This window comes from Neophocaena asiaeorientalis, unplaced genomic scaffold (assembly GCF_003031525.2).
Source record: "Neophocaena asiaeorientalis asiaeorientalis breed wild unplaced genomic scaffold, Neophocaena_asiaeorientalis_V1.1 scaffold138, whole genome shotgun sequence".
Taxonomy (NCBI): Eukaryota; Metazoa; Chordata; class Mammalia; order Artiodactyla; family Phocoenidae; genus Neophocaena; species Neophocaena asiaeorientalis.
Window position 1 is genome coordinate 76,057 of NW_020172632.1, and position 27,578 is coordinate 103,634.

Consider the following 27,578-nt stretch of genomic DNA (forward strand, 5'->3'; position numbering starts at 1 on the left):
GAGTGAACAGTAAAGCTGCTTGGGGATGTGGGAGAAAGAGGCGCAGGCGGCAGAGGCGGGAGACCAGGCGGTCACTAGACTGAGTCTTGAGCATGTAGCCAGCAGAGGCGGGGGGAGGGGACCTCAACAGCAGCGGAGCGAGGAAGAGGGGCTGGACAGGTGCAAGGTGAGTGAGGAGCAGCCCAGAGAGCGCTGTGACGCCAGCTGATGCCGCGCGACGTGTCCTCCCTGTGATGGGGGGCGCAGCAGGCCCCGAGCCGCCGTGGCTGCTGTAGAGGGAGGGGAGGCAAGGAGACTGGAAAGGCCAGTGAGGAGCCCACGGGATGGGAGGAGGGGCCTTGCTGGAGTAGAATGGGAGGACTCCAGGGACGGGTTGACTGAGGGGCTGCGGGGAGACAGGAGGCCGGAGCATTAACTGGAAGCAAGTGGTCCAGCAGGTCGAGGGGTGCTAACCCATGGCCCCTCCAAGAAGCCTCCCGGTTGCCATCCTGACTTCCTGACACAACTCTGTCCTGTCCTGTCTGGGAACTGGGGCCCCTGCACCTCCCCCACAGGACAGCCCCTTGCAGTCTCCAGCGTGTCTTCCCAGCCCCTGAGCAAGGACGGGCTTCTTCAACCCTGACACTCCTGGAGACCTCAGGGGGGCTGGTCCTCCTGACCCTGACCAGCGCCAGGCCCCTCGCACTCCTCCAGCAGCCTCTCTGCACCAGCCCTGCTCTCTTGCTGAAAAGAGGCCAGAGTCAGAAGGCCTCCGCTCAAACTCCTCCCTGATGAGCATCTTGGCAGGTTCCTTCCTTTAATATTTAAGTGGGATAACAGCCTCCTCGGTCCTGCTTCACTGGCCTCCTGAGGACCCAGAGATCAGGGAAGGAGACACATCTTAGACTCGAGAGCCACCCGTGGGCCAGACATGGTTGGGACACTGGGCTCTGCTCCCTGATGATACCTGCTGAAACCATTTCTTCACTTGTGCAGAGAAAGGTCTGTCCAGGGCCAGGACAGAGGGGAAAGTGGGTGGCATGGGGGACACTCTGGCTGAGGCCTCAGCATCCAGCCTCAGGTGAGCAAGGAGGTCTGAGTCTTGACAGGGCTTTGCAGGAGTGAACATGTGGCCCATGGCCAAACTTCCAAGGCTGTGAGCTTCTCCCCAGAGGGCAAGCATCAATAGCAGGAAGGATGTGTCTCCAGATGGTCAACCCCCAGGGCAGCATAAAGACATCCCTAAGTCCCAGGGCCAGAGGTCCCCTCTCTTGCCCCTCCCCCCAGTGCACAGTGCCCTCCCTTCCACACTTGTCTAGTTCCTGGATTGGAGCACACTAATGGCCTTAGACTTGACCCCTAGAGGTGTATGTGCCCCCAGCCATCAGGCAGCTGCGGCAGGGGCTACTAGGGCAGGAGTGCTAATTCCCCATGCGGCCCCAGCCTGAGTCCCTCTCCAAAAGTCCTCCTTTGCACCTTCATACCTCACCCTGCCTCAAGGCCTGATTCGGGCGCCATCTTTTCCCAGAAGCCACACTCTGAGGCCACTCTGCTACCTTCCCCAGCAAAACCCCGCATGCCCAGTGCAGCAGGTGACTCTGACACAGACACTGAGGATGGCAGGAGTGCCGCACAGACCTGCCTCAGGAGGGGCAGAAGAGACACCCATCGTCCATATTCCTTGACCTCAGCAGTGGTTACCAGGGAGCTTTCTTTAGAAATTCATTGTCTTGTGTATTTTGGGTTTCAGCAACTTTTCCTTACGTCTGTTATATTCCAAAAACATACACACAAAGTTAAACAAAGACACAGATCTCAGTGAAGGGGCAGGCCCCGAAAGCCATCCATCTATCAGGTGGAATGGGTGAGTGCCTGCTCATAACCGCCAATCCCAAGGCACAGCTTCCGCTGCGAACGCTGTGTAAACTTTAGAAAGATGGACAATTACGGGAAATGAAAGGAGAGTCTAGAGGCACGTAAGTGTTCACCATGTTTGTTGAATGAATGAGTGAGCTCTGGAACACATGCATAGTAAGCACTTATAGACACACATGTTTACATGGCGCTGCCCTCGAGGTGACAGTCCACGCAGGTGCCTATTCCCCTCTAATCCACAAGCCTGCAGAAGACAAGGGAACACAGCTACTCTACAGCCCAGCTTGGAGATGGCAGCACCCAGGGAGAGGTCACAGCCTGCGCTGGCTGGGGCCCTACTCTCAGCAGATCTACTTCCCAGAGCCAGGCCCCAGCGGCTTCAGGTGGAGGTGGATGCCATTCTTGGAGAGCAGGGCATCTGGATGGGTGGCCTTGAGGGGTCCAGGGAAAACTCAAAACAGAGCAAGCAGAGGGCTGTGACCACATTCATCTTGTTCATGGCAAACTGCTGTGCAAGGCAGTTCCTGCAATGAGCAGCACAAAATGACGTCAGGCTACAGGGTGTCCAGAGTGATGAAAACCAGTGATCTAAGTGACCAACAGAAATCAGCAGCTCTTCTTGGATGAACAACTGGCTGATTGATTGATTGACCTGGGCTTAAGAAACAGATCCTGGGAGTATGATGAGGGTCCCAGACCAGGTAGGTTCACACTGTGCGCTGTGGCTTAGGGGGTCTCTCTTGGAACGACTCACCCACCCACCTGCCAAGGACAAGACTATGCTAATGGTAGGAGGAAGGTATCTGAAACTTCCCCTGCATCAGGGTCACCGCACACCCAGCATGGTCCCCCTCATCCCAGAGTTCCCCCAAAGTATGCCTCCCCAACGACATCCTCCATCCTCACCTCCCTGGTCCAGAGGACCAGGGATGTTAGGCTCCCCTTACCTGGGCCCAGCAGAGAACAGAATGAAGGCAAAAATCCAACCACATTCTCCGGGGAAAAGGGCAGGGGGTCAAAGAACTGAGGGGACAGGACTTATGGAGCTAGGACTTGGACGCAGGCCAAGCACAAAGCCTGGGCTCTTCCCCACTGGTGCGAGGGTACAGAGAGCACCCGCAAGGACTCCGGTTCCACCCAGAATCCACCCCGTCCCACCTGCAGGTAGAGAGCGACCATCCACAAAGCGACGGGCTTGCTGAGCTGGCGGTACACCTGGGGCACAGCGGGGTAGAGGCGGAAGCTCTCCTTGAGGCACATGGTCAGGTAGGTCATCTTCCTCAGATCACCGCTGCCAGCAACACAGCCACGTCTTTCCGGGCTGCGAGCAACACGGTCCTGCGGGAAGGCGGGCCCAGCCCCAGCTCCTCCCTTCACCACCATCACATACCCGAGAGTCAGAGGGACACGAGTGCTCCAACTGTCCAGGCCAGGCTAGACATAGGGTGGCCACTCAGACCCAGGGGTCTAGTTCCACTTTTCTCTATCCCTCCCTCACCTGCACTGCTAGGAAGGGAAAGCACAGGACCCTAGGGGTGTACGTCCTTCCGGCCATCAAACACAGCGTCACTCCTGTGTCTCTCAGGGCCCCACAGAAACCCCACAAGGGACAGTTCTTTAGGTTCCGCTTGGTTTCCCTGGGGAGTTGGAATGGAGAGGAACAGGGGCTGGTATACACTGGTCAAATGAAGCAAGAAATGCATGAACAGTGACAAGCTCAGAGGAGGGTGAGTAATTTTCTATATATAGGAATATATTGCCACTGGGAAGCTCAGACCCAAATGTGGTCCAACTATAACTACTGTGCTACACCTTATTACAGAGCCCCAGCTTAGGGTTTACCCCCCGTCCTCATGTTCATGTGTGTTCTGCATTTCATTGAATAGGTGTCCTTTAAGTTGCTTCAAGTTTGAAATGGAACGAAATGAAAATTAAATCAATGTTTCAACTCCCTGCCCCCAAGCCGTGTTCACATTGCTCCCCGACATGGAGGGCCCAGCTCTCCCCCTTTGCCTGAGTTTCAGGCCTCCTTAGGAAACCAGCTCAGGCCCACCCCTTTTGATTCCTCTGCTCTCAGCACGGAGCCACACCGTCTTAGCCCTTTCTGCGGTTTTCTCTAGCCTTTTGGTTCTGTGAGTCTGTCTTTCTGGCTCCACCCCCTCCGCACCCACACCCCTGAGAGCGCCTGGCACACGGCCGCACACCCTGGGAGGTTTCCAGCGTCCGACCAATAAAACCACACATCCTTCACTCAGATGCTGGAGTTCTCAGTCAGTCTCCCTCAGGGAATCTAAAGTGTCTCCCCACAACTGAGCATTTTCGGAGCCCCTGCTGTGTGCCTAGCCCTGTGAGAAAGAGAGAAGGGTGACAGGGCTCGAAGGCCTGAGGGGAGGAAGGGAGAGGGGGCAGGGGGCACAGATGGGAGAGGGGCCCGTGGGAGATAGCCAAAGCTCATTCTGCACAGAGAGGTCAGCGTCAACCGGCGTCGTGTCAGCGAGCTCAAGCTTGAACCAAGAAATGGAAAACAGTTGCAAGATTTGAAGTGATGGAGTTTGGGAAACAGCCTTTTCTCCATCAGAGGAGTCTAGAGGCTGCACACGGCCATCCAAAGGCAGGTGGGAGGGAATCCGCTCCCCCCGCTACCCCAGCTCTGTGCATCCTGTTTCCAAACCTTTCTCTCCCCGAGCTGCCTGCTCTGTCCAGGAACCCAGAAGGGTACTCAGGTTCTGCCAGCAGAGGGAGCCAGAACACAGGTCAGCCTCCTGCTGACCACCTTGTCTCCATGACTCCCGTCTGAAAAGGGTCTGTTGTGAGAGAAAGGGCTCAGGGCTGTGTCCACACATAGCTCCCCCTAAAGCCACAGCACTGAGGGAGAAAAGGACAAGGGCTACCTGCCGTCACCTGGTTTCCAGGGTGGCCCTGTAAGCACAGCTCTTCCCTGGGACCGGGAAGCAGGACAGACGGGGCTCGCCCACAGCCTCACTCACCACTGGATGGAGTCCCGGTCCCCAAGAATCTCTCGCACCTCCTCCCAACAGCGATGCTGGTGCTCAGGGTACAGGGCCATGCAGTAGAGAAACCAGGACATGCCACTGGTGGTGGTGTCATGGCCTTCAAACATGAACGTGTCCACCTCGGCCCAGAGGTCTGCATCTGACAGCTCAATCCCATCTTCATCCTGGGTCAGAAAGGCACAGTGCGACCGCCCAAGGCATCTGAGGTAGGTTCCAATAAGACCTCATAACAGTAGCTGTCAAATGGATATCTGGGGGAGGGAGGGAAAGCTCCTTTTCAAACTGGGGGTGAGGACCTTCCCCTAGATTCCTATCTGTTCTCCCAAGCACAGCTTGGATGCCACCTACTCCAGGAAGCCTTCTTTGACCCCTCTGGCCAAGTGACCTGTGACTTCACCAGCCCTGTCATCTTGGCTCACCTGACACACAGAATACCACCCAGAGGAGGAAGAGGTCTGTCAATGTCCACCTCCTGTCTCCTGCACTAGACCTACGTCAGCGTCTGGAGGCCAAGGCCAGGGCTTTCTCAGCGTCGGCATCCCTAGCACGGACACTAACCCAGGGTAGGGCTCAGTGAGTTTGTGGAGTGAGTGAATAAAGGTCCAACAGATGAGTGAATGAATGAATAAGTAATATATAAAGCCTAAGATTGTAAGATTCGCGGGTGCTAAGATTCTTCAGAGTCTTAGAAGTCTGGAATTGGACTTCAGGCATGTGACCCAGCGTCCCTGCCACTACATCTCTCTCCAGTGCCACGGCCAGCCACAGCCAGCCTCTTCCCACCTCTGAACTTTTGCTGATATGTATCATGGGACAAGAAACAGGTCATATGTGCTGAGGAAAGAGGAAGAAAATGCTTTGCCCCTGCTGCTGTCCAGTGAGCCCTGTCCCAGGAGGACGCTCTGAAGACCTGTGTGGGACAAGTTCTCAGGTTAGGGCGGGCGACTGTGCACTCACCCGGGCCCCAAGGAGGGCGTCCAGGAAGTTCAGGGGCCTCCGGCTCTAGATCTTCTCCCTCTCTTTCTTGTCCTGCAGGGTTGCCTTCCATTCCCTGATGACCTGGTCTGTCCCGGGAGCACAGGGTGTCACTGTCTGGGGACACGCCCTCTGCCCGAAGGGGGAACGGATGTCCTGCAATGGGAGGGGTCCCCCAGGGGCCGGGAGGAGCTAGACTAGAACCTGGGCTTCCCGTGGGTGGGCCGTACAGGAACGTCCCACCTGTGTGGTCGTGGGCCACCTGGCAGGCCTGCAGGAGGTGGCGGCCCTGCGGGGTGAGACAGTAGATGCAGTCTCTGTGGTACTGGAAGGACTCGAAGCGCTGCTGCATTAGCAGCGAGAGATCGCTGACCGCCAGGCAGTAGCTCCTGTCCCTGCACAGCGGAAGGAGGGAGGGATGATCAGACACGGACCCCCAGCAGAGCCCCTGAGTGGCTCCATTCCACAATCCAGCCCCTGCCGCTGTGTTCTCTGCCCGTCCTCTCCCTGCCATTAGCCTCCCACCAAAGCCTTGGGAAAGGCCCGGCTCCACCTGAGCTGGGCTCCCTAGGGCAGGACCCTATCTCCTCTCAGACCAGGGCCCGGGAGTCCTGCCACCTCGCCCCGCCAAGCCAGCCTGGGTGGAGACTGCGGTCAGCCCCGAGGGCCCCCTGACCTGTGGCCCAGGCCACTCTTTCCTCTGCCAAAGGTATACTTCATGAGCGAGTCCAGCGCCATGTGGCCCACTTCGCAGAAGATGTCAAAGGTCTTATGCTCACGAGACTTGTCCTAGAACCCAGAGATGGAAGGTGATGAGGGAGAGAGGCCAGCCATGCTGGGTGCCTGACACCTGCCCTCCAGAACCCGCTGCTGTCCTCCCCCTGCACACCCCCTGTCCCTGGCCTGGCCTCCATCCTGCTGTTATGGGGGTGGTGGAGGGAAGAGGCTTCAGGCTCAGAGGGCAGAACCAGGAGGCAGCCTCGCCCAGCACACACAGACACTTCTTCCCAGCCAGGCAGCTGTGTGTAAGGGGAGAGGAGGGCCGAGGGGTGGTGAGCTCCCCAGCACAGTCTGTGTGTAAGTCAGGCCTGCAGTGATACAGGGGAGGAGCCTCCTGCAAAGGGAAAGACCAGCCTGGGTAACGTCTGGGGATTATCCAGCCCTAAGACTCTGAGCTGGACCCCTGATGCCCAGCATCTCTTTATTTATTTTTATTTTTATTTTATTTTATTTTATTATTTTATGTTTTAGGCCACGCCATGCGGAATCTTAGTTCCCCGACCAGGGGTCAAACCTGTGCCCCCTGCATTGGAACCATGCGGGATCTTAGTTCCCCGACCAGGGGTCAAACCTGTGCCCCTTGCATTGGGAGCACAGAGTCATAACGACTGGCCCGCCAGGGAAGTCCCGCACCATCCATTTTAGAGATGAGTTGCTCTTGAGGTTATTTCAGGCAGTTGTGCTAAGCTGAGAATGAGGAGACACTTTTTAGATATGGAAGGTCTTCCTAATATTCTCAAGTACAGGCAGCCCTCAAATCTGCTACAGTAGGAGCTTTACTTGGGTCTCACAGAGGCCCTTTGATCTGGGAAGAGGGAGGACTGAGTCTCCTGGTGGAGACAAGGGCCGGGGCTGCGTGGCCACTTGGAGCCTCAGCACCTGGTCAGCGCCCAGCCCGCAGCAGGTGTCAGGCAGGGCAAGGCTTGCACAGCTACTGCACGCAGAAATGGGCCTCGGGGCCTCAGCAATTCTCCTCACTGCTCTCCCCCAGGGAAAACTGGCCCTGCAGCACAGCCTCCAAGAGCCTGGCACGGGGAGCTCGCCAGCATGGCACGTGTGGACTCGGCGAACATGGCCACGTAGGGCTTTAGCACGTCATAGGGGAAGCCAGGCGTGAGCAGCCTGCGATGCTGAAACCACTTGGGCCCCTGGGGGAGCAGCAAGCCGTTCCCTGGGGAAGCGATGCACGCAGAAATGGGCCTCGGGGCCTCAGCAATTCTCCTCACTGCTCTCCCCCAGGGAAAACTGGCCCTGCAGCACAGCCTCCAGGAGCCTGGCACGGGGAGCTCGCCAGTGTGGCACGTGTGGACTCGGCAAACACGGCCACGTAGGGCTTTAGCACGTCATGGGGAAGCCAGGCGTGAGCGGCCTGCGTTGCTGAAACCACTTGGGCCCCTGGGGGAGCAGCAAGCCGTTCCCTGGGGAAGGGATGGGAGAGGGCGGGCTGGTCAGGTCACACAATCCTGCCCCATCCCTGGCAGCACAGGGCCAAGCACAGCCAGCCCACCCAACCCCGCCCCCGTCCTCCCTGCCAAGCCTCGCATCCCAACCCAGCTCTGCCTTCCAGCCACCCAGCCTCGCAGCCTCTGGTGACACCAGCCTGGGTCCTGCCACCTCTCCTTTCCTCAGGCCCTGGCCCCAGCCAGTGCCACCAATAAAACCTCCTGGATCACCTCTAGTGCTGCCTCCTCCAGGAAGCTGTTCCTCACAGGGACGCATGTCCAGAACCTTTGCCCTGCCTCTCGTGGGAAGAGACACTCTGGCAGGAGAAGGTGCCTGAGACCCACCTCCCTGGCAGCCTGGAGCTCTCCTGCTTCCTCCCGCGTTTCCTACTGAGCCGCTGAGCTTAGCATAGGCAGTTGGGGGCTGGGTGGTCCGGTGGATGGAACAGCTACCAGAGTGGGCACTGGACAGGGAGGTCTGCACAGGGAAGGCTCCTGCTCACCCAGCACCAAGGGCAGGAAGGCAGGTGCCCGCTCACCAATCCACTGGAGGAAGAAGTCAAACACATCTGGGGCCTTAGGATCTGCAGGACAAAGACAAGCCTGGGTCAAGTGGGGCCTGGGATTTCCAGAGGGAAACCTCCAGAAATGGGGACCTCAGCTGCCTAGACTTAGGGTACAGGCCCAGGATCCCTCTCCACATGGTTCCTTTGCTCTCAGGAAACCCCACCTTCTCCCAGGAGCCCTCACCTCCTCGACTGCACACAGCTTTGATGTAGTCAGGGTCATAGATGTTCAGGAAGCCAAGGAACTGTCCCAACCAGACTGGGTAGGAGTAGGGACACCACCTTGTCCAGACTTCCTGTCTGCCAGATCTGAAATGGCAACAGAAGGCCAGGCCACTCGGGAACCCAGCGTCACCAGCCAGGCCAGCAGGGAAGAGAGGAGGCCGCCCAGGAAGGCCCAGGGAGCGCCCCTCCCTCCTCCTGCACCCCCTCTCCTAGCTAGTCACTCTGTCCTACACATCTTTGGGCTCAGTCCCCTCTCCAGCCCCATAGCCACTGCTCTAAGTCCAAGCCAACTTCTTATTGCCCATGGGTGAGCCCAGCAACCCCAAACTGGTCAACCTACTTCCATCTGGTGCCTGCCACCAAACCCCTATCTCCACTATAGGCAGAAAGCGATTTCTTTTCAGCATCAAAGTTTTTCATTAGAAAGAGAATTCCAGCTTCTTGTTCCATACAGAAACCACCTTGATTCCCACCCTGTTATGTCATGCAACACATTTTTATTGAGGACCTGCTATGTGCAGAGCCCTGTCTCGGGGGAATGAGAGAAACATGATCCTGCCCTTTCCGTCTATGGGGGGAAGACTGATAATAAACAAGTAAACAACAAAGTAAAAAGATTGCAGAAAGTAGAGAGTAATAAGAAGGAAATGAACACAGCACTGGGAGAGGGACTGACGGGAGGCCCTGCTTAGGTAGGGTGACCCAGGATGGGCTCTTGCTGGAAAGGACATTCAAGGTCAAACCGGAAGGGTGATAAGGAGCTGACCGCGTGAAGACTAAGGGAAGAGCATTCCAGGGAGAGGGAACAGCGAGCACAGAGTCTGGAGTAGGAAAAAGTATGGTGTCTCCCAGGAGCTGCCACCACGTAGGACAGTGGCCTGAGAAAGGGTGGTGTGTGCTCTAGGACAGAGTATTGAAAGGATGAAGAGCCATCATAGAGAAAGCACTTGGCACCATGCCAGCACAAAGCAAGTAGCTACAAAATGAGTGAGAGCAATGTATTAGCAAACCTGGAGTTAGACATTTGAGGTGATGGTCTTAACTCTGACACTTATTTGCTTTGTGCCTTGAACAGTCAACTGACATCTCTGGCCCTGTTTTCTTGTCCATAAACCAAGGTTAATGACACCTGGTGAATTGAGGCGTCATTGTGACTGTGCTTTGGAAAGTATAAGCACTACGCAGACGTTGAGGAGACAGTTGGAAACCTTTCCTGCTCGTACTGCCTGCGTCGAGCAGGGCACAGAGTAAGATACCTCACTTTCTCAGAATCACTTCTGTATCTCGTTCCAGGTGAAAAGTGATGATATCGATTGACCCAGGTGAAAATCAACAGAACAGTTCTGTGCCTTGCACTGGATGGGGAAAGCAGCAGATATTTAGGTTTAGAAAACTTTTGCCTGGAAGTTGCAGCCTTTGTAGGAGAGGAAAAGTAATCACGATATGATAAATTTCATCAGCGTCAAACCCAACTTTTTCAAACACAGAAAACAAGAAGTGCCTGGAGCGATCTCCCCACAGCAGTAATCGCTTCAAGCTGCTGCCTTGGGAATTGACTACATCCCCTCTTCTGCCTTTCTGTTGCCTATAAACTGAATCAGGAAGCATCCTGGAATAAAATTATTCATTTCCTTTTTAAAAATATGACACCCCAAACTGACCCTAGTCTGTTGAAGGTGATGATTTAACCAGTGCAAAGTTGTGCTTGTCCCTCCTTCACCTGTTCATCAAATCAGTAAGTATTTATTGGGCATCATCAGTAAGCACAGTCCTCTGGTCCAGGCTATGGAAGGTATAAGGATATAGAACGCCTAGTGACAACCTTCAAGGAGTCCTTGGTTGGGTTGTGTGGGTACCAAATGAATGGGATAAATACTTACTGGTTAATAAATATTGACCACAGATGACACAGTGTTTTTGAGTTTAGCTCATATGTTACAGAGAGTTGTACAGTCTGCTTTGATCATTTTGTTATAAGCTCATTGAAAAGTCTCCATAAACATCATTTTCAATGACTGCCCCATCCAAGCACATGGTTTGCCTAACCCTTTCTCACAAACGCAGCCCTGGATAGTGAGGTTTGCATAAATCAGTTTTGTGGGTTTGTGTGGGAGAAACCATATACTGGGCTTTGCTCAGTGCCCAGAACATAGGAGGTGCTCACTAGTGTTCACTAATACTGAGCATGTGAGCCCACCTATACAGAAGAAGCCGAGGACTGAGGGAGGGAAAGAAAGAGGTACAACCAGAATTCAAACGCAGGCTCTCCCACCAAAGTGTTGGGTTGAGGATGGTGTCCTCATCCCTGGCTTTTTAATGTATGATATCCATGGATTTGCTAATACATTAAAATTTTTCTAGCGTTACCAACTGGTATTCTCCTATCCATCTTCCAAGACATCTTTATTTTATTTTTATTTTTAATTTTTTTATTACCCACCAAACTGGGAAAAGCCTTGACCTTTATTTTTTTAATTTATTTATTTATGTATTTTTAACATCTTTACTGGAGCATAATTGCTTTACAATGACGTGTTAGTTTCTGCTGTATGATAAAGTGAATCAGCTATACATATACATATATCCCCATATCTCCTCCCTCTTGAGATGTTTCTTGTTTCTTGAGGTAGGATTGTATTGCTATAAACTTCCCTCCTGGAGCTGCTTTTGCTGCATCCCATAGGTTTTGGGTCATTGTGTTTTCATTGTCATTTGTTTCTAGGTATTTTTTGATTTCCTCTTTGATTTCTTCAGTGATGTCTTGGTTATTTAGTAGTGTAGTGTTTAGCCTCCATGTGTTTGTATGTTTTACATATTTTTTCCTGTAATTGATATCTAGTCACATAGTGTTGTGGTTGGAAAAGATACTTGATATGATTTCAGTTTTCTTAAATTTTCCAAGGCTTGAATTTTGACCCAAGATATGATCTGTCCTGGAGAATTTTCCCTGAGCATTTGAGAAGAAAGTGTATTCTGTTGTTTTTGGATGGAATGTCCTATAAATATCAATTAAGTCCATCTTGTCTAATGTGTCACTTAAAGCTTGTGTTTCCTTATTTATTTTCATTTTGGATGATCTGTCCATTGGTGAAAGTGGGGAGTTAAAGTCCCCTCCTATTATTGTGTTACTATCAATTTCCCTTTTATGGCTGTTGGCATTTGCCTTATGTGTTCAGGTGCTTCTATGTTGGGTGCATAAATATTTACAATATATCTTCTTCTTAGATTGATCCCTTGATCATTATGTAGTGTCCTTCTTTGTCTCTTGTAATAATCTTTATTTTAAAGTGTATTTTGTCTGATATGAGAATTGCTACTCCATCTTTCTTCTGATTTCCATTTGCATGGAATATCTTTTTCCATCCCCTCACTTTCAGTCTGTATGTTTCCTTAGGTCTGAAGGGGGTGTCTTGTAGACAGCATATATGTGGATCCTGTTTTTGTGTCCATTCAGCTAGTAAGGCCTCTTTATTTTTTAATTATCTCTTTCCCTAGGTTGCCTACACCTACTATTCATTCCTTCAGAACATCCTTTATCATATTTTATTGTACTAATTTATTTCTCTGCCTTTAGGCACTAAACTGTGAACTCAAAATATAGTAGTTTTGGGGTGAATTAATGACTGACTGAATGAATAATTCTATGAAGTATTCAGAGAAAGGATTACTATCCTACCTATATTAGTCTCCTGGGACAACTGTAGCAATGTACCAGAACCTTGGTGGCTTAAAACAATATAAATTTAATATGTCATCATTCTTGGGGCCATAGTGTGAAATCAGTATCCCTGGGCCAAAATCAACATATTGGCAGAGCCACACTCTCTCGGGAATCTCTAGGGTGAATTCATTCCCTTTCTTTTCCAGCTTCTGGTGGCTGCTGGAATTCCTTGGCTTATGGCCACATATCTCCATTCTTCAAAGTCAGCATCTTCAAATCTCTTTTCACTCTGTCTTCACATGATCATCTCCCATGTGTGTTACATCTACCTCTGCCTCCCTCTTATAAGGATACAAATGATTTAATCTGGGAGCCACCTTGATAATCCAGGATAATCTCCCAGTCTCAAAATTCTGAATGTAATCACATCTTCCCAGACCATTTTTTCTACTAAGGTAATATTTACATGGTCCTAGAATTATCAATAAAATCTGATACATTTGGGAGTCATTATTCAGCCTCCAAATGTCTGCCCTCTGTCTCCCAAAAATTCATGTCCATTCCACTTGCAAAATACATTCACTCCATCCTTTAATCCCCAAAACCTCAATCCTTTATAGTATCAACTCAAGTCCAAAGTCTCATGGAAATATCATCGGCTCAGAAGTCTCAATCTTATTACCTAAATCATCTCACTTTGGTATGGGTGTGAGCCTGGGTATAAACCATCCTTGAACAAAATTCCCCTAAATATTTGGCCCTGTGAAAGTAAAAAACAATTTATCTGTTCCCAAAGTAAACTGGTGACAAAGCCTAGTATAAGGGTTATAGACGTTCGTATTCCAAAAGGAAGACAAGAGAAGAAAGGAGTCTCTGGTTTGTAGCAATTTCAAAATTCAGCAGGGCAAATGTCTTTATATTTCAGGTCTGGGAATAATCTTTTGTGGCTTGAGGTTCCATCCTCTGGGCTCATGACTGTACCCTCTGACACTAAGGTTTTGTCTTGGAGTCATTCTCCCTTTGTCTTGAAGGATAGCACATATTTGCAGCTGAGTAGTTTTGTTAGCTTGTTTCTTTCCTGTAGAATTTGGAGACCAGCATCCTTCCTTCATTTTGCCCTCTCTTGATCCCTTTCAGTACAAGCTAGATCAGCTAATAGAACATTCTCATAAATCTTGTGGATCTCCCCGGTATGCCACAGGGCTTCATACCATTAGACAGGAAGATACTCCAGAGGTCTTTTCTGAATAACCCCACCTCTATTCCTGCCTTCTGAGTTTCTTGAGAGAATCTATGAGTCACACATTGACCACTTCAGAACCACCAAAGACACCCTTGGACTTCTCTGCACGGCTTGATTTCCTAATAGTGATTCTCTTCATTTTAGCCTAATTTTTGCATTCTGGATAGGCTGGCAATTTCCCAGATCATAAAGAACTAGTTTGTTTTTGTTTAACAGCTCTTCCCTCAATTTATTTCTTTATTCTCACTTCTTATTATAAGCAGCAAGAAGAAACCATGCCATATTTTCAACATTTTGCTTGGAAATCTTGTCAGTTAAATATCCAAGGTGTTTTCATAGAAGTCCTGCTTTCCACACAACTGTAGCATATAATTTGGCTAAATTTCCTGCCACTATATAACAAGTTTGGTTTTCTCTAGTTTCCAATAACATGTCCCTCATTTCCTTCTGAGCCATCATCAGAAATGCCTTTAATGCTTATATTTCTCCCAACACTCTGTTATGATGAAATGTGTATTCTCTAAGAGTCTAAGCATTTCCCTCCATGCTTCCACTTCATTCTGAATTTCCACCACTTATTAAAGTGACTGTCATTTTCCCATTGTATATTCCTGGCTCCTTTGTCATAAATTAACTAACCTTTTAGGAGCGTTTATTTCTGGGATCTCTATTCTGTTCCAGTGATCTATGTGTCTGTTTTTACAACAATACTGTATTGTTTTGATTACTATAACTTTATAGTATAGTCTGAAGTCTGGGAGGATGATACCTCCAGATTAGTTCTGTTTTTCTCAAGATTGCTTTTGCTATTTAGGGTCTTTTGTGCTTCCACGTTTTAAATTATTATTGAATTCAGTTTGCTAATATTTTGTTGAAGATTCTTGTATCTATGTTCATCAGAGATGTTGGCCTGTCATTTTCTTTTCTCGTGGTCTCCTTGTCTGCATTTGATATCAGGGTAATATTGGCCTTGTAAAATGAGTTTGGAAGTGTTCTCGCCTCTTCTGTTTTGGGAAGAGTTTGAAAAGGATTGGTATTAATTCTTCTTCAAATGTTTGATAGAATTCACCAGTGAAGCTGTCTGGTCCTAGACTTTTGTTTGTTGAAGGTTTTTGATTACCACTTCAATCTCTTCACTAGTAATCAGCCAGTTTAGATTTTCTATTTTCTTCATCATTCAATCTTGGTAGGCTGTATGTTTCTACAAATTTATCCATTTCTTCTAAGTTATCAAAATTTGTTGGCATTTAATTATTCATAGGAGTCTCATGTTCCTTTGTATTTCTATGGTATCAGTTGTAACATATCCTCTTTTTTTTCTTGGTGAACCTAGGTAAAGTTTTATCAGAAGAGAGGAACAATTTTTAAAATACCATTTTTTGTTTAAGAACAGATTGCAATAAATGATGTATTAAAGGCTCCTAAGCAGAGTATAAAAATTTTAATTGTATAATTATTTTCTAACATAGGATAAAAAGGAATTAGTAAAACTGCTCCTGCTACAACTGTAGTACTTCAGTGAAGTAGGACTGAAACTGGTGTTGGACCCTCTATGGATGATGAAAGTGAGGGATGCAGTCCCAGTTGAGCACATTTCCTGGTTGCAGTTCAAAGTAAACCTATTAGTAGGAAAATATCATAATTAAGATTAAGGATAAAACTTAATCTTGAAATTCTCATGTATTTGAATGCAGAAATGATTTTGCTATTGATATTGCAAAACATATCTCTCCAATTTGATTATTAAAATGTTCTTGAAGGGCTTCTAATTAGCCACGGACACAACCAGGAGGTAGGAAGGGGTGGGATGGGGGCAGTGGGAGGGCAGGGAGGGCCAGCGCTCTCAGAGCATGGTCCTGGTCAGCAAGTCCACAGGACAAAGTCTTGTTGGGTAACAAGCACGTGGTTCCTGGGGAAAACCCAGCTTACCTCTCAGGTCTTGGCTCCTCATCCCAGTCCGGGGAGCTCACTCCCTCCCAGGACCCCGTGCTGGTGTCCTCGGGTCTGTAAGACACTCCTTCCTTAGGGAGATCTGCAGGCTGTCCTAGCAGCCCTGCACTTTGAGGACAGTGACTGTTCCTTCCTGAGTCTCCGCCGTCTCCAGGTTGAGCAGCTTCAGCTATTCTCATAGAACAAGCTTCTAGATGCTTCCCTGCCCCATCCCTCAATCCCATCCTCTCTGCCTGGCCCTGAGCTTGCCTGGGAACACAGACATCAGTCTGATGGATGCTGCCCTGTGGGCTCACTCTCCATGGAGATGATAGACAGGAATCTAAGAAGGTGTCATGTGACAGGAAAAGAGGCCCACCTGCTGGGTGGGGGGTTATGTCAGCCAGAGGGGGGCCAACTGGCTCGGTTTGGTGGAATGCAGGACTCTGAGTGGTTAAAACTGTGATATTCCCAGGCAAAGTGATCAATCAGGCCTCAAGGATGGCCTCTAAGCAAAGCATACTAACGTTTGACTTGTGCCATTAAATAGGGTCTGTTCATCTCTGGGCTCTCTTCCCTCATACACTGTACTGTGAGCTCCCTGGGGCTGAGGTATTGTCCCCTTCCTGCACCCCTGTACCCCAGTACCCAGCACAGAACCTGACCTGGAGAGATGCTCAGCCCACGTGTGTGGAGTGAAAGCAGACAGAGAGAAAGGAGAAGATTGCAGGCTGAGGAAGGGCAGTGCCTACCCACTGAGTGACCCAGCGCTCAGCCCTGGGGGGATGCAGGGGGTGAGGGCACACAGTGAGAGCCAGTGTTTTCTCAAGAGAAGGAGGCCGAGTGATTATCAGCAGAGTGGAGCTAAGATGGTTCCTATTGGAATCAGCCACAGAGAGTCAGCCAAAGCCCAGTTTGTTCATGAAAATTGTTGTATTCGATTTCCAGATTATTTTGATTTTGAGAAATTCTGGTCTTTTTTTTGATGCCGTTGTCACTTTTCTGAGTTAAGAGCTGACCGATGGAACCACTAAAAACCTCCAGTGATGTTTCCATTACACTGATGGCCATCAGAGAATATATAGACTCAATAAGTAGATAATTTCTCTTACGTAAATTATACCACTCATGGTGCTTAATCACCTCTCAATTTCTACTGGCCTAATACAGCAATCACAACCAAATATTTCTAGCTCTTATAAAGGAAGATGTCAGGTGACAGGAAAAGAGGCCCACCTGCTGGGTGGGGGGTTACGTCAGCTGTAGGGACAAACTGGCTCGGTTTGTTAAGACTGAGGAATTTTCCAGTCTCCTGATTTCAGTGCTTAAACCCTGACAAGTTGCTAGCACACATGAGCGAGGTTTCCAGGATGGTGCCAGGTAAGGAGAACCGACATTTGAGTTGCACCATCCACAGGGTGAGGTCGCCCGCCTGGTGTCCTCCCTCACTGGACTATGTGCTCTCGGAACCAAGCGTGAAATCCCCCTCACCCCCAGCACCCTGCACAGAGCCTGCGCAGAGGGCTGCCTGTCCAATGTGTGGAGGGACAAGAAGGAGGGAAGGAGCGGCTTGCAGGCTGGGGAGGGGCAGCGCCTACCCACCCAGCACTGGCAGCACTAGTCTGGTCGGCGGGGGGCTCAGAGCAAAGTCAGGGGCCACGTGGAGAGGGGCTCATCAAGGGTTTGTGGACTAAACAAATGCTGGGAGAAAATCAGGGGTTGCAGAGAGTTGAGGCCTCCCTTTCTCTGAAGCATGATTAGAGTAGAGTGGAGCCAAAGACGGTAACCGGAAACAGCCCGAGCCCCACGTGGGCTGGCCCAGTACCTCTCTCCCCTCTCCTTCCTAATCTCCTGCACCCCAGGTTACTCAGCATCCTCCCCGCCTGCCTGGGCATTCTGGCCTCTGGGACTCTGCTCCCATGTGCCCTCTACCTGGAATGATCTTGTCCCTCATATGTCTGTCTACAAAGGCCCAACCCCAAGCCACCTCCTCCAAGATGTCTTTCTGGGTCTCCCAGGAGCGGAGGGGACAACCCTTCTTCCCTTGGCTGTCCTTCTCTTAAGGCAGTGCTAACCGGTTTCAGCTAGTTTTGTCTGCAGTGTCATAGTTGTGAGCTCCTTCTGGGAGAGCCTGCCTCTGGTTCTTCTTTGTAACCCGAGAGCATCTTGGTAAACGATGACTTGATGAATGAGCAAGTGCATGAGGAAGAGCTTTCAAACATCCGGGTCCGAGTTAGGTCCCCTTCCCAAAAGCTTCCCCAGAGGCTTGGTCTTCCCTCCATCACACATTCATGAGCCCCTAGGGCTGTCATGTCCTCAATCTCACTGTCTCCTCCTGGAGGCTCCAAACAGGCAAGCATCTACAGCCGCATCCTAATTCAGTGTCTTAAACCAGTGCCTGGCACATAGTAGATGCTCAGTAAATACGTGCTCAGTGAAGGAACCCATCCCACAGTAGGCAAGTTGCCTCAGAGCTGGTGAGTCCTGATGGTAGAAGGATGCAGGCAGGGATTAGATACCAAAGTGGCAGATCGTTGCTTTGAGTTACACAGAAGCCATTGAATTAAAGACGAGGTGACTGCATGGAACACGCCTAGGACCAAAAGTTGATGAGAAATCTAGAGGTGATAAAATGAAGCTGAATCTGCAAGGTTAAAGAGAGGCAGTTGCTCTGTGGCAAAGAGGAGGGGCACACCAGGTAGAGGAAAGAACCTAGGCAGAGGCCTAGAAGTGTGAGCAGGTGGGGCCAGTGCAAGGCGCACAGACAGCAGCATCTTTGGGGGCAGAGCAATGGGTCCTGTGGACTCACCAGCCCAGCAGGAGGCAAGAATAGAGAGGGTAAAGCCAGAAAGCAAGGGCTTTTGTGGTCCAGCGTGAGGAGTTTCAAGAGATTCCTCTCGGCGGTGGGAAGTGCGTTGGGAAGTGCATAAAAGTTTCTGGTTATTGGTAAGTGAAAATAAGATTTAAAATACACATATAAGAACCTTAGTTCAATACCATTTTCATGTATACATCTAGAATCTATCCTATCACTGTGTATACACTCAATATGTAAAACAATATATACACGGGCTTCCCTGGTGGCACAGTGGTTGAGAGTCCGCCTGCCGATGCAGGGGACACGGGTTCGTGCCCCGGTCCAGGAAGATCCCACATGCCGCGGAGCAGCTGGGCCCGTGAGCCAGGGCCACTGAGCCTGAGCGTCCGGAGCCTGTGCTCCTCAACGGGAGAGGCCACAACAGTGAGAGGCCCGCGTAGCACAAGAATAATAAAAAAAATAATAATATATACACATACAATTTAGTACTTAGTTTTTTTCACTTAGCCATATACATCCTAACACTTTCATATTAGCAAACATTTACATGTATGGTGGGAAAATATTGATGATATATAGCAATCAGTAAGCAAAAGGAAATTAATATATAAAATTATTTTTTAATATAATCTATTTTATTCTCTAACTAAAATTCTATGACAAAACTGCTTATCAAGTGATATGAATTATCATAAACTGCTCACGCAAATGTTGCAAGAATAACTTCCAAAAGTTTTGTACACCAGGGAGCGAATCCCTGATGTAAGTTTCTGTAGGCAGTTTGTAGTGGTGGCCCAGGGTTCTAACCGACAAGGGGACAGAATGTGGTCTTAGGACAAAGGTGGACAGCCAGCAGGTCTGGGGCAGAGCCCAGGTCAGAAGAAATAGTTCCAAACTCCTACTCTGCTGATTGATCCAGAACGATCTCCCTGTACTCATCCTGCCCTTCACCCCCACTCCAGCACTGGAACTCAGAGAAGGGTTTTATTGATTTATCTTTCCCTTGGAGACAGTTCCAAGACGAGACCGAGCTGCGACCCCTACTGAAGAGGGTAGAGAAATACCCATGCGCCTGTGCTCGCTGGCTGTGGGGGACGAAAGCCCTGGTTTTGATCTATGACCCTGACTACATGAAGGTGGTCCTGGGGAGATCAGGTGAGAACCCTAGTCGTCCCCCTGATCCAGGCTCCCCAACCCACACACACACCCATCTGTGGCCCAGGGAAAGGTTTGCTCGTGTTGGAGGGGCAGACGTGGTTCCAGCACCGGCGGATGCTGACCCCAGCCTTCCACTACGACATCCTGAAGCCCTACGTGGGTCTCATGGCCGACTCTGTCCGAGTGATGCTGGTGAGTCTATCCCTCGTCACCTGGACACAGTCATATCCAGCACTGCTGACAAAGTCCACTCTCAGACCCTTGTGTCCCTCAGGCGTCCATCGGACACAGCCTCCAGAATGATGCATTCAGAATGTACTCTGAGACAGAGCTCACTACAACTGGATGGGACAGAGGGGTGCCCTGGCAGCAGCTTGGATCCACAATTTGCTCTGAGGCAAGGGAAAGCAGGGACATAGTGTATTCAGGGTCCACTCTCCTCTCATCTCCACATCTTCAACACAGAGGATTAGAGCAAGGGTCATTCCACTGGACAGCTGTGCAAGCTGCCCCCGGATGCCCTGGACAATGGCAGCTTCAGTGGCAGAGTGGACATCCCAGGATGTCACTCAGGTAGGCTCTGGCCTGGGGCCCAAGGCCTCTGCATGGAATTGAGCCACTCACTGGAGGAAATGAGGCCACGTCTACACTCACAGAGCCAGGCTTTGACAAACATCACCTCTGATCCAGACTGAGCACCTACTCATCTCAGTTAACAATGGATAAATGAAAGGAAGCGCCCCTTCATAGGAGCCCAAATAGAGTCCCTTAACCTTTTCCTTGCCTTGAAATATTTGCTTATAAGAGTTGGCCATCGCCTGTCCAGTTCCGATCTCAGGACACAAAAGATTACCCCTTTGTCCCATGAGAAACAATGTTTTCTTGTCTGCCACAAGGTGATTATCATCATAAATTGCTCCTAGAATTCAGAATTGATTCAGAATATTAGGAGAGAGTATAATTAATTACATAATAAATGATTCCGAGAAAATAGACATCACATTACACACATGTGTTACAGCTTCAAACTGCTAAAACACATCTGCTTTGAAAGTGAGAAAATCTCATCAGAAGATTTAGAGAGACAGAGAGAGAGCCTGGCCTTGTCAGCACAGGCCTTCTGGGGGAGCAGAGCGGGGTCAATGTCCCCCTCCCACCACAGGACAAGTGGGAGGAGCTCGTCAGCCTGGACTCGCATCTGGAGGTCCTTGGACACGTCTCCTTGATGACCCTGGACACCATCATGAAGTGCGCCTTCAGCCACCAGGGCAGCATCCAGACAGACAGGTCAGTGACAACCCTTCAACGGCAGGGCAGGGTCCTTGTTCTCACCAGCTGGGGAGGACTTACCTGAGAGGCAGTTAGGGCAGTGTGGACGCTTATCAACACAGAAAGCAACATTCTGCACAGAGCCATGGACCACAGTCAAATTCCACCCAGACCAACCTTGACTCAGTCACAGGTCCCTGATTCCTGCACAGGAAGAAGCCTGGCTGCTCAGGCCACTTGTAAAGGACTGAGGGTCTCCTGGGCTGTGAGGCAGAAATGACAAAGCCTCAGAGCTGCCTGTCCCCGCTGACTGAGGAATCCCCACCCGGAGCCCCACTCCATCTCCAGGTCAGAGGCTCCCTCCACTCCAGTCTCTTCTGCATCCTCTCCCTTCAGGAACATCCAGTCCTACATCCAGGCCATCAGAGACCTTGGCAATCTGACTTTTTCCCGATTAAGAAATGCTTTACACCAGAACGACATCATCTACAGGCTGACTCCTGAAGGCCGCTGGAGCCACCGCGCCTGCCAGCTGGCCCATCAACACACAGGTTCTGCTCCTCCTTCTGGGCGGCTCCTCCCCTGGCCTTGACCCCGCAGGCACAGCCCAGACTCCTGCTTCCTCTTCAGGGGCAGGCACACACCCACACTGGGTACTTCCCTGGTGCAGGGGTTGGGAACTGAGACGTCAGGGTGTCAGGTGAGGTGCAGGGAGATACATGTGTCACCACGTTGCTGACGGTGGAATGAGACCCCCTCCCAGCATCATTCAGGCAGAGCCTCCATGGGCTGTGCTATTGAGGAGATTCCCAACCTGGATCCGACGATGCTGCAGCTCTCTGCCCTGACATGTGTGCCCATTCCCACCCTCGTCCTCATCCACCTGGTACCCAGATTGGGCCTGAGGGGCAGATAGGGCTACGGTGGGTGCTGCATGTGTTTCCCCAGAGCCCTCAGCTCTGCCTGGGAACCACTGTTCTGGGACAGATGGAGTGATCCAGCTGAGGAAGGCTCACCTGCAGAAGGAGCGAGAGCTGGAGAAGGTGAGGAGCAAGAGGCACCTGGATTTCCTGGACATCCTCCTCTTCGCCAGAGTGAGTGTGGGCAGGAGAGGCCTGAGGCTTTGCCCAGAAGCACAGAGGAAGGGCAGACCCTGCACTCTCCCTGCCTCCGCAGATGGAGAACGGGAGCAGCTTGTCTGACAGGGAGCTCCGTGCCGAAGTGTTCGAGGGTCACGACACCACAGCCAGTGGCATCTCCTGGACCTTCTATGCTCTGACCTCCCACCCTGAGCATCAGCAGAGGTGCCGGGAAGAGATCCAGAGCCTCCTGGGGGATGGCGCATCCATCACCTGGTGAGTGCCCAACAGGTGGGAGAACCTTGTCCCTCCGCGAGTGGAGGACCCCTGGTTGCCTGCCCTTAGATGGGCTTCCTTTCAGGGACCACCTGGACAAGATGCCCTACACCACCATGTGCATCAAGGAGGCACTGCGACTCTATCCACCAGTGCCAGTCATCGGCAGAGTTATGAGCAAGCCCATCACCTTCCCTGATGGACGCTCCTTACCTGCAGGTATGAGCTTCATCCACACCCACTGAACTAAGCACTCTGCATGACCACGTGGGAGATCAGAAATCCACATGTGCTTTCCAGCCCCGGGATGCTCTGTCTGATGTTTCCGCCTCAAGATAATTAATATTTACTCTGCAGTCTAGACGTTTTGTAAAATGCCTGACACAGAACTTGAACCAATGAGAGCTCAATAAGCAAATGCTAGCCCTTGAATGTGGTCTTGTAATGAAGCCCTATAATTCTAATTCCTTGAGACGTGAAGGCTTAAGAGAAAAGCAGAAGTAAGCAAGGGGAGATGTGGTTCTTTCCATGTGGGGTCTAAGTAAATGAGGGAGTTCAGGGAGTCCATTGTCATGGGTCAGATGGTCCAGTCTCTGAGGAGCCCTCAGGTGGATGGCAGAGAGCAGCTGATGATCAGGTCTGAGAGCCCTGCCATGGTTGGAGGCCACCCATTGGCTCACCTCCCAGTGGGTCTGAATCCCAGCCCTGCCACCTCCTAGCTGCGGGATCACAGACACGTCCCTCAACCTCTTGGAGGCTCAGGTGCCTCATCTACACGTGGGGATAGGAGTGCCTTCCTTGAGGGCTGCTGTGAGGATTAGATGAGTTAATGCACATTCCCCGAGGACTCATGATGGCGCCTGATAACTGTGAGTTTTCATGTGAGGCGATCCTCATACTAAGCCTCCAATTCTCTTCCTTCTCAGTCCTGGCCATGGTTACCTGCTCCTAATCTGTGCTCATGTGCTTTGTCACCTCCAGCCCACCTGTCTTGCAAGAGCACCATTTCATTCAGAGTGATGGAGGGTAGCTCTCATGGTGGCTCCTGGGCCTTTTGTGCACATTGCTGCTGTTACCACGGGTACCATTCAGTCTTCTCTCTCTCCTCCCTGCCCCACAGGAATCCCACTCTCCCTCTCCTTATATGGGCTTCACCACAACCCAAAGGTGTGGCCGAAACCAGAGGTATGATGGCCATGGGAGGAAGGGATGGGATGCTCTCTCCAGACCAGCACCTCCCCTGCTCCACCTCGGGGATTCTTGTCCCCTGGTGGATTGGTGCAAGGAGCTTGACCCCAACTGCCCTGGCCCTGGTGCTCTCTCTGCAGGTGTTTGACCCATCCCGGTTTGCACCGGGTTCTGATCGACACAGCCATGCTTTCCTGCCCTTCTCAGGAGGATCCAGGTGAGGCCTTCTGTACCTGGGGCAGCCAGGTGTCACTGGGTGCTACCTGATGTGTGTGACTGTCTACATTCATATGTGGTGTATGTAGTTATGTCCCTGTATGTTGACGTTTCGAGAAGGAGGCGTGTGTCCCCATGTACAAGAAGACCTTCAGGGCACACCACGGTGACCTTGACCTCCTGACTTCCGCAACGACCAGCCACATTGCCATGGCTGTGGCCCTCCAAAGTATTCCAGGGTTTTCCTCACTTTCGGTGTATGACTTTTTAGCTTTAGAATTTTTCATGAAAGGTAAACTTCAGATGTTTGCTTTTCCCAAGTATCAGTCATCTTAGAAGGTGGTTTTCTCTCTTGGCACATTTCTAGTCCAGCCCACTGTCTTTTTTAGTTAATTCACCAATCCACCTCTCACTGTATCAGCCGTCGTGTTTGCATGGGTTTCGATTTCCAGCTGCATTCCTTGTCCTGAGACTTCAAGCTATGTATGTGATCAGTTACAGCTGCCATTTGAAGAAAGTCTTGTGTTTCTTCTCTATTTCTGTAGTCGAACCCAACAAAGTTGTAACAGCATATTAATATACACATGACACCTTTTCTAGTTGCCAAAAATCTATACATGTAGCAGGGATTGTATACCACAGTCCAAAAATCTACAGAGTCTAATTTTGGCAAAAAAGGATGAAATTGAAGGCAATCAAGTGCTTTTGAGAGAAAACTCACTATTTTGTGTTGGACACGTGCATTTGAGAAGTTCCTGCCGTGTAAAATATAAAGCACACATGAAATAGCTGTTAAGCTGGATGACACACTCCAAAATGACTCCTGTGAAAATCTTCAACGGCTACAGATCCCCCCCCGAAATAGTAACTTCCATAACTTTGGAACTACTTAGTAATCCAAGTTTTTTCTGAGATGGCCTACCTCATCTCCTGCCTCCCGCCCATCAGACGTTCTGCCCTCCTCCTCTCACCTTTCTCCAGGCTCCCTATCTGCTTATCTCTCCATCTGTCTCTGACCCACCTGTGTCTCTGACTGTCCACCTAAACCCTGATCACCTGCCCTCCTTCAGTCTGTCTACTCTCTCCCTATCTTTCTCCCCTTCTGCCTGCCTGTCTGTCCCTGAATTCACTTCCTTTTGCTGATAAAATAATTGGCCACAGCCTTAAGGACTTCGAACAACACAGAGTTATTTTCTGACAGCTCTGGAGTCAGAAGCCGGAAGTGGGTTTCCCTGGACACAGCCAAGGTGTTGGCAGGGCCCCCGGTGCAGGGATGTAGGAGAGGATCCCTCCCTTTGCCTTTTCCCATATCTAGAACTGCAATCCTTTGCTCCTGGGCCCTCCTCTATATTCAAATCCATCAGCTTCTTCAAATGTCCCCCTGCTTCAGTCTTCACATCGCCTTCTCTTTCATAAGGCCCTCTGTGATTACACAGGCCCACTCAGATAAAACAGGCTTGTTCTCTGGCTCTGGGTATTAGGACACGGACACCCTGGGCAGCCGTTACTGTAACTGCTAAGTCCTGCGTGACTACCATCGCCTTGGGCCCCCGATCACTCCCGTGTGTTACGGGTCTGCCCATTTGTCACTCACCTGGCTTCCCCTCTTTCCTACTCCCTGGATAAATTCACGATGTCATATGGAGCATGTGTGTCTTCCCTTGCAAGGAGCTGGATGGAATGAAAGAGAGAGAGAAGGGGAGGGAAGATAGAGGAGACGAGGAGAGGACATGACCCCTGGTCTGTGGGTCCAGAACCCCAGCAGAACAAGCGTGTCCCAGTGCCCCTGCCGCCTCAAACTCTGGGGTCCGTCATACCCCACAACCCGCCTGTCACCTGAGGCTCCCATGGCAGCTGAGTCAGGAGAAAGGGCTCGTCTCCAAAGGCTCAGAGGGAAGAAGCTCACCCCAGGCACCTGTCAGGGAAGGAGCCTCCCAGCTATTGTGTGGTAGCTTCCTCGTTACATCTTTAGAGGGGCCCAACTGAGACAGGCTGGGCCTGGGACCCTTTGCTGTAGCGCTGCAATGCTTGCACCTGGTCACACCTCTCTTTGAGCAACAAAATACAAAGAAAGTGTATGGGACTAAAAATAACTATGTCCATGCACAGTTGGGGCCAATTCTGAGCAAAATATGCCAAGAGACCAAAAAACCCAACTGTCACTTTTTTTTCTTTTTTCATCTTTATTGGAGTATAATTGCTTTACAATGTTGTGTTAGTTTCTCTGTACAACAAAGTGAATCAGTTATATGTACACATATATCCCCATATCCCCTCCCTCTTGAGCCTCCCTCCCACTGTCCCTATCCCACTGAAGGTAGTTGTACACAAAGACTCTTAAAAAGAGAGGGCAAAATCCCTTGATAAAGCAGTTTTGATAGTTTCTAATATTTGTGGGTTCTTTCATAGATGTTTTTTGGAGTATAATTGCTTTGCGGTACTGTGTTAGTTTCTGTTGCCCAACAAAGCGAATCAGCCCCATGCACACACGTGTCCCCCTATCCCCTCCCTCTTGCGTCTCCCTCCCTCCCATCCTCCCTATCCCAGCCCTCTAAGTCATCGCAAAGCACTGAGCCAATCTCCCTGTGCTATGCTGCTTCTTCCCACCAGCCAACTATTTTATACATTACACATTTGGTAGTGTATATATGTTGATGCTACTCTCACTTCGCCCCAGCTTCGCCCTCCCACCCCATGTCCTCAAGTCCATTCTCTATGCCTATCTCTTTATTCCTGCCCTGCAACTATGTTCATCGGTACCATTGTTTTTTTTTTAGGTTCCATATATATGTGTTAGCATATGGTATTTATTTTTCCCTTTCTGACTTATTTCACTCTGTATGACAGACTCTAGGTCCATCCACCTCACTACAAATAACTCAATTTCACTCCTTTTTATGGCTGAGTAATATTCCATTGTATATATGTGCCACATCTTCTTTATCCATTCATCTGTCGATGTACACTTAGGTTGCCTCCATGTCCTGGTTATTGTAAATAGAGCTGCAATGAACATTTTGGTACATGACTCTTTTTGAATTATGGTTTTCTCAGGGTATATGCCCAGTAGTGGGATTGCTGGGTCGTATGGTAGTTCTATTTTTAGTTTTTTAAGGAACCTCCATACTGTTTTCCATAGTGGCTGTATCAATTTACATTCCCATCAACAATGCAGGAGGGTTCCCTTTCCACCACACCCTTTCCAACATTTATTGTTTCTAGATTTCTTGATAATGGCCATTCTGACCAGTGTGAGGTGATACCTCATTGTAGTTTTGATTTGCATTTCTCTAATAATTAGTGATTTGAGCATCTTTTCATGTGTCTCTTGGCCATCTGTATGTCTTCCTTGGAGAAATGTCTGTTTAGGTCTTCTGCCCATTTTTTAACTGGATTGTTTGTTTTTTTGATATTGAGCTCCGTGAGCTGTTTGTATACTTTGGAGATTAATCGTTTGTCTGTTGTTTCATTTGCAAATATTTTCTCCCATTCTGAGGGTTGTCTTTTTGTCTTGTTTATGGTTTCCTTTGCTGTGCATAAGTTTTTAAGTTTAATTAAGTCCCATTTGTTTATTTTTGTTTTTATTTCCCTTACTCTAGGAGGTGGGTCAAGAAAGATCTTGCTGTGGTTTATGTCAAAGAGTGTTCTTCCTATGTTTTCCTCTAAGAGTTTGACAGTGTCTGGTCTTACATTTAGGTCTCTAATCCGTTTGGAGTTTATTTTTGTGTATGGTGTTAGGGAGTGTGCTAACTTCATTCTTTTACATGTAGCCGTCCAGTTCTCCCAGCACCACTTATTGCCCACCCCTTAGGTGGTGTTGTGTGCAGGGGGCATGGGCAGCACCCTGCTTTTGCTTCTGACCCCCAACTGCCACTTTTGAAGAGC

The 27,578-nt window shown here is 50.0% G+C and overlaps 1 protein-coding gene and 1 pseudogene across 1 annotated transcript in view; one reads left to right on the forward strand and one right to left on the reverse strand.

Annotated features, from left to right (window-relative positions):
- Positions 1-24,600, forward strand: part of LOC112395850 (cytochrome P450 4A11-like) — a 31,200-nt gene extending 6,600 nt beyond the window's left edge. Inside the window, exons 3-10 of the mRNA XM_024739261.1 lie at positions 19,730-19,857; positions 20,828-20,952; positions 21,331-21,485; positions 21,922-22,028; positions 22,111-22,289; positions 22,375-22,508; positions 23,410-23,474; positions 23,618-24,600. Of these exons, the coding sequence (XP_024595029.1) occupies positions 19,730-19,857; positions 20,828-20,952; positions 21,331-21,485; positions 21,922-22,028; positions 22,111-22,289; positions 22,375-22,508; positions 23,410-23,474; positions 23,618-23,698 (974 nt within the window). The 3' untranslated portion in view covers positions 23,699-24,600. The remainder of the gene's footprint in view (positions 1-19,729; positions 19,858-20,827; positions 20,953-21,330; positions 21,486-21,921; positions 22,029-22,110; positions 22,290-22,374; positions 22,509-23,409; positions 23,475-23,617) is intronic.
- On the reverse strand, positions 1,957-9,202 carry LOC112395822 (cytochrome P450 4B1-like; annotated as a pseudogene).
- Positions 24,601-27,578: the final 2,978 nt, after the last annotated feature.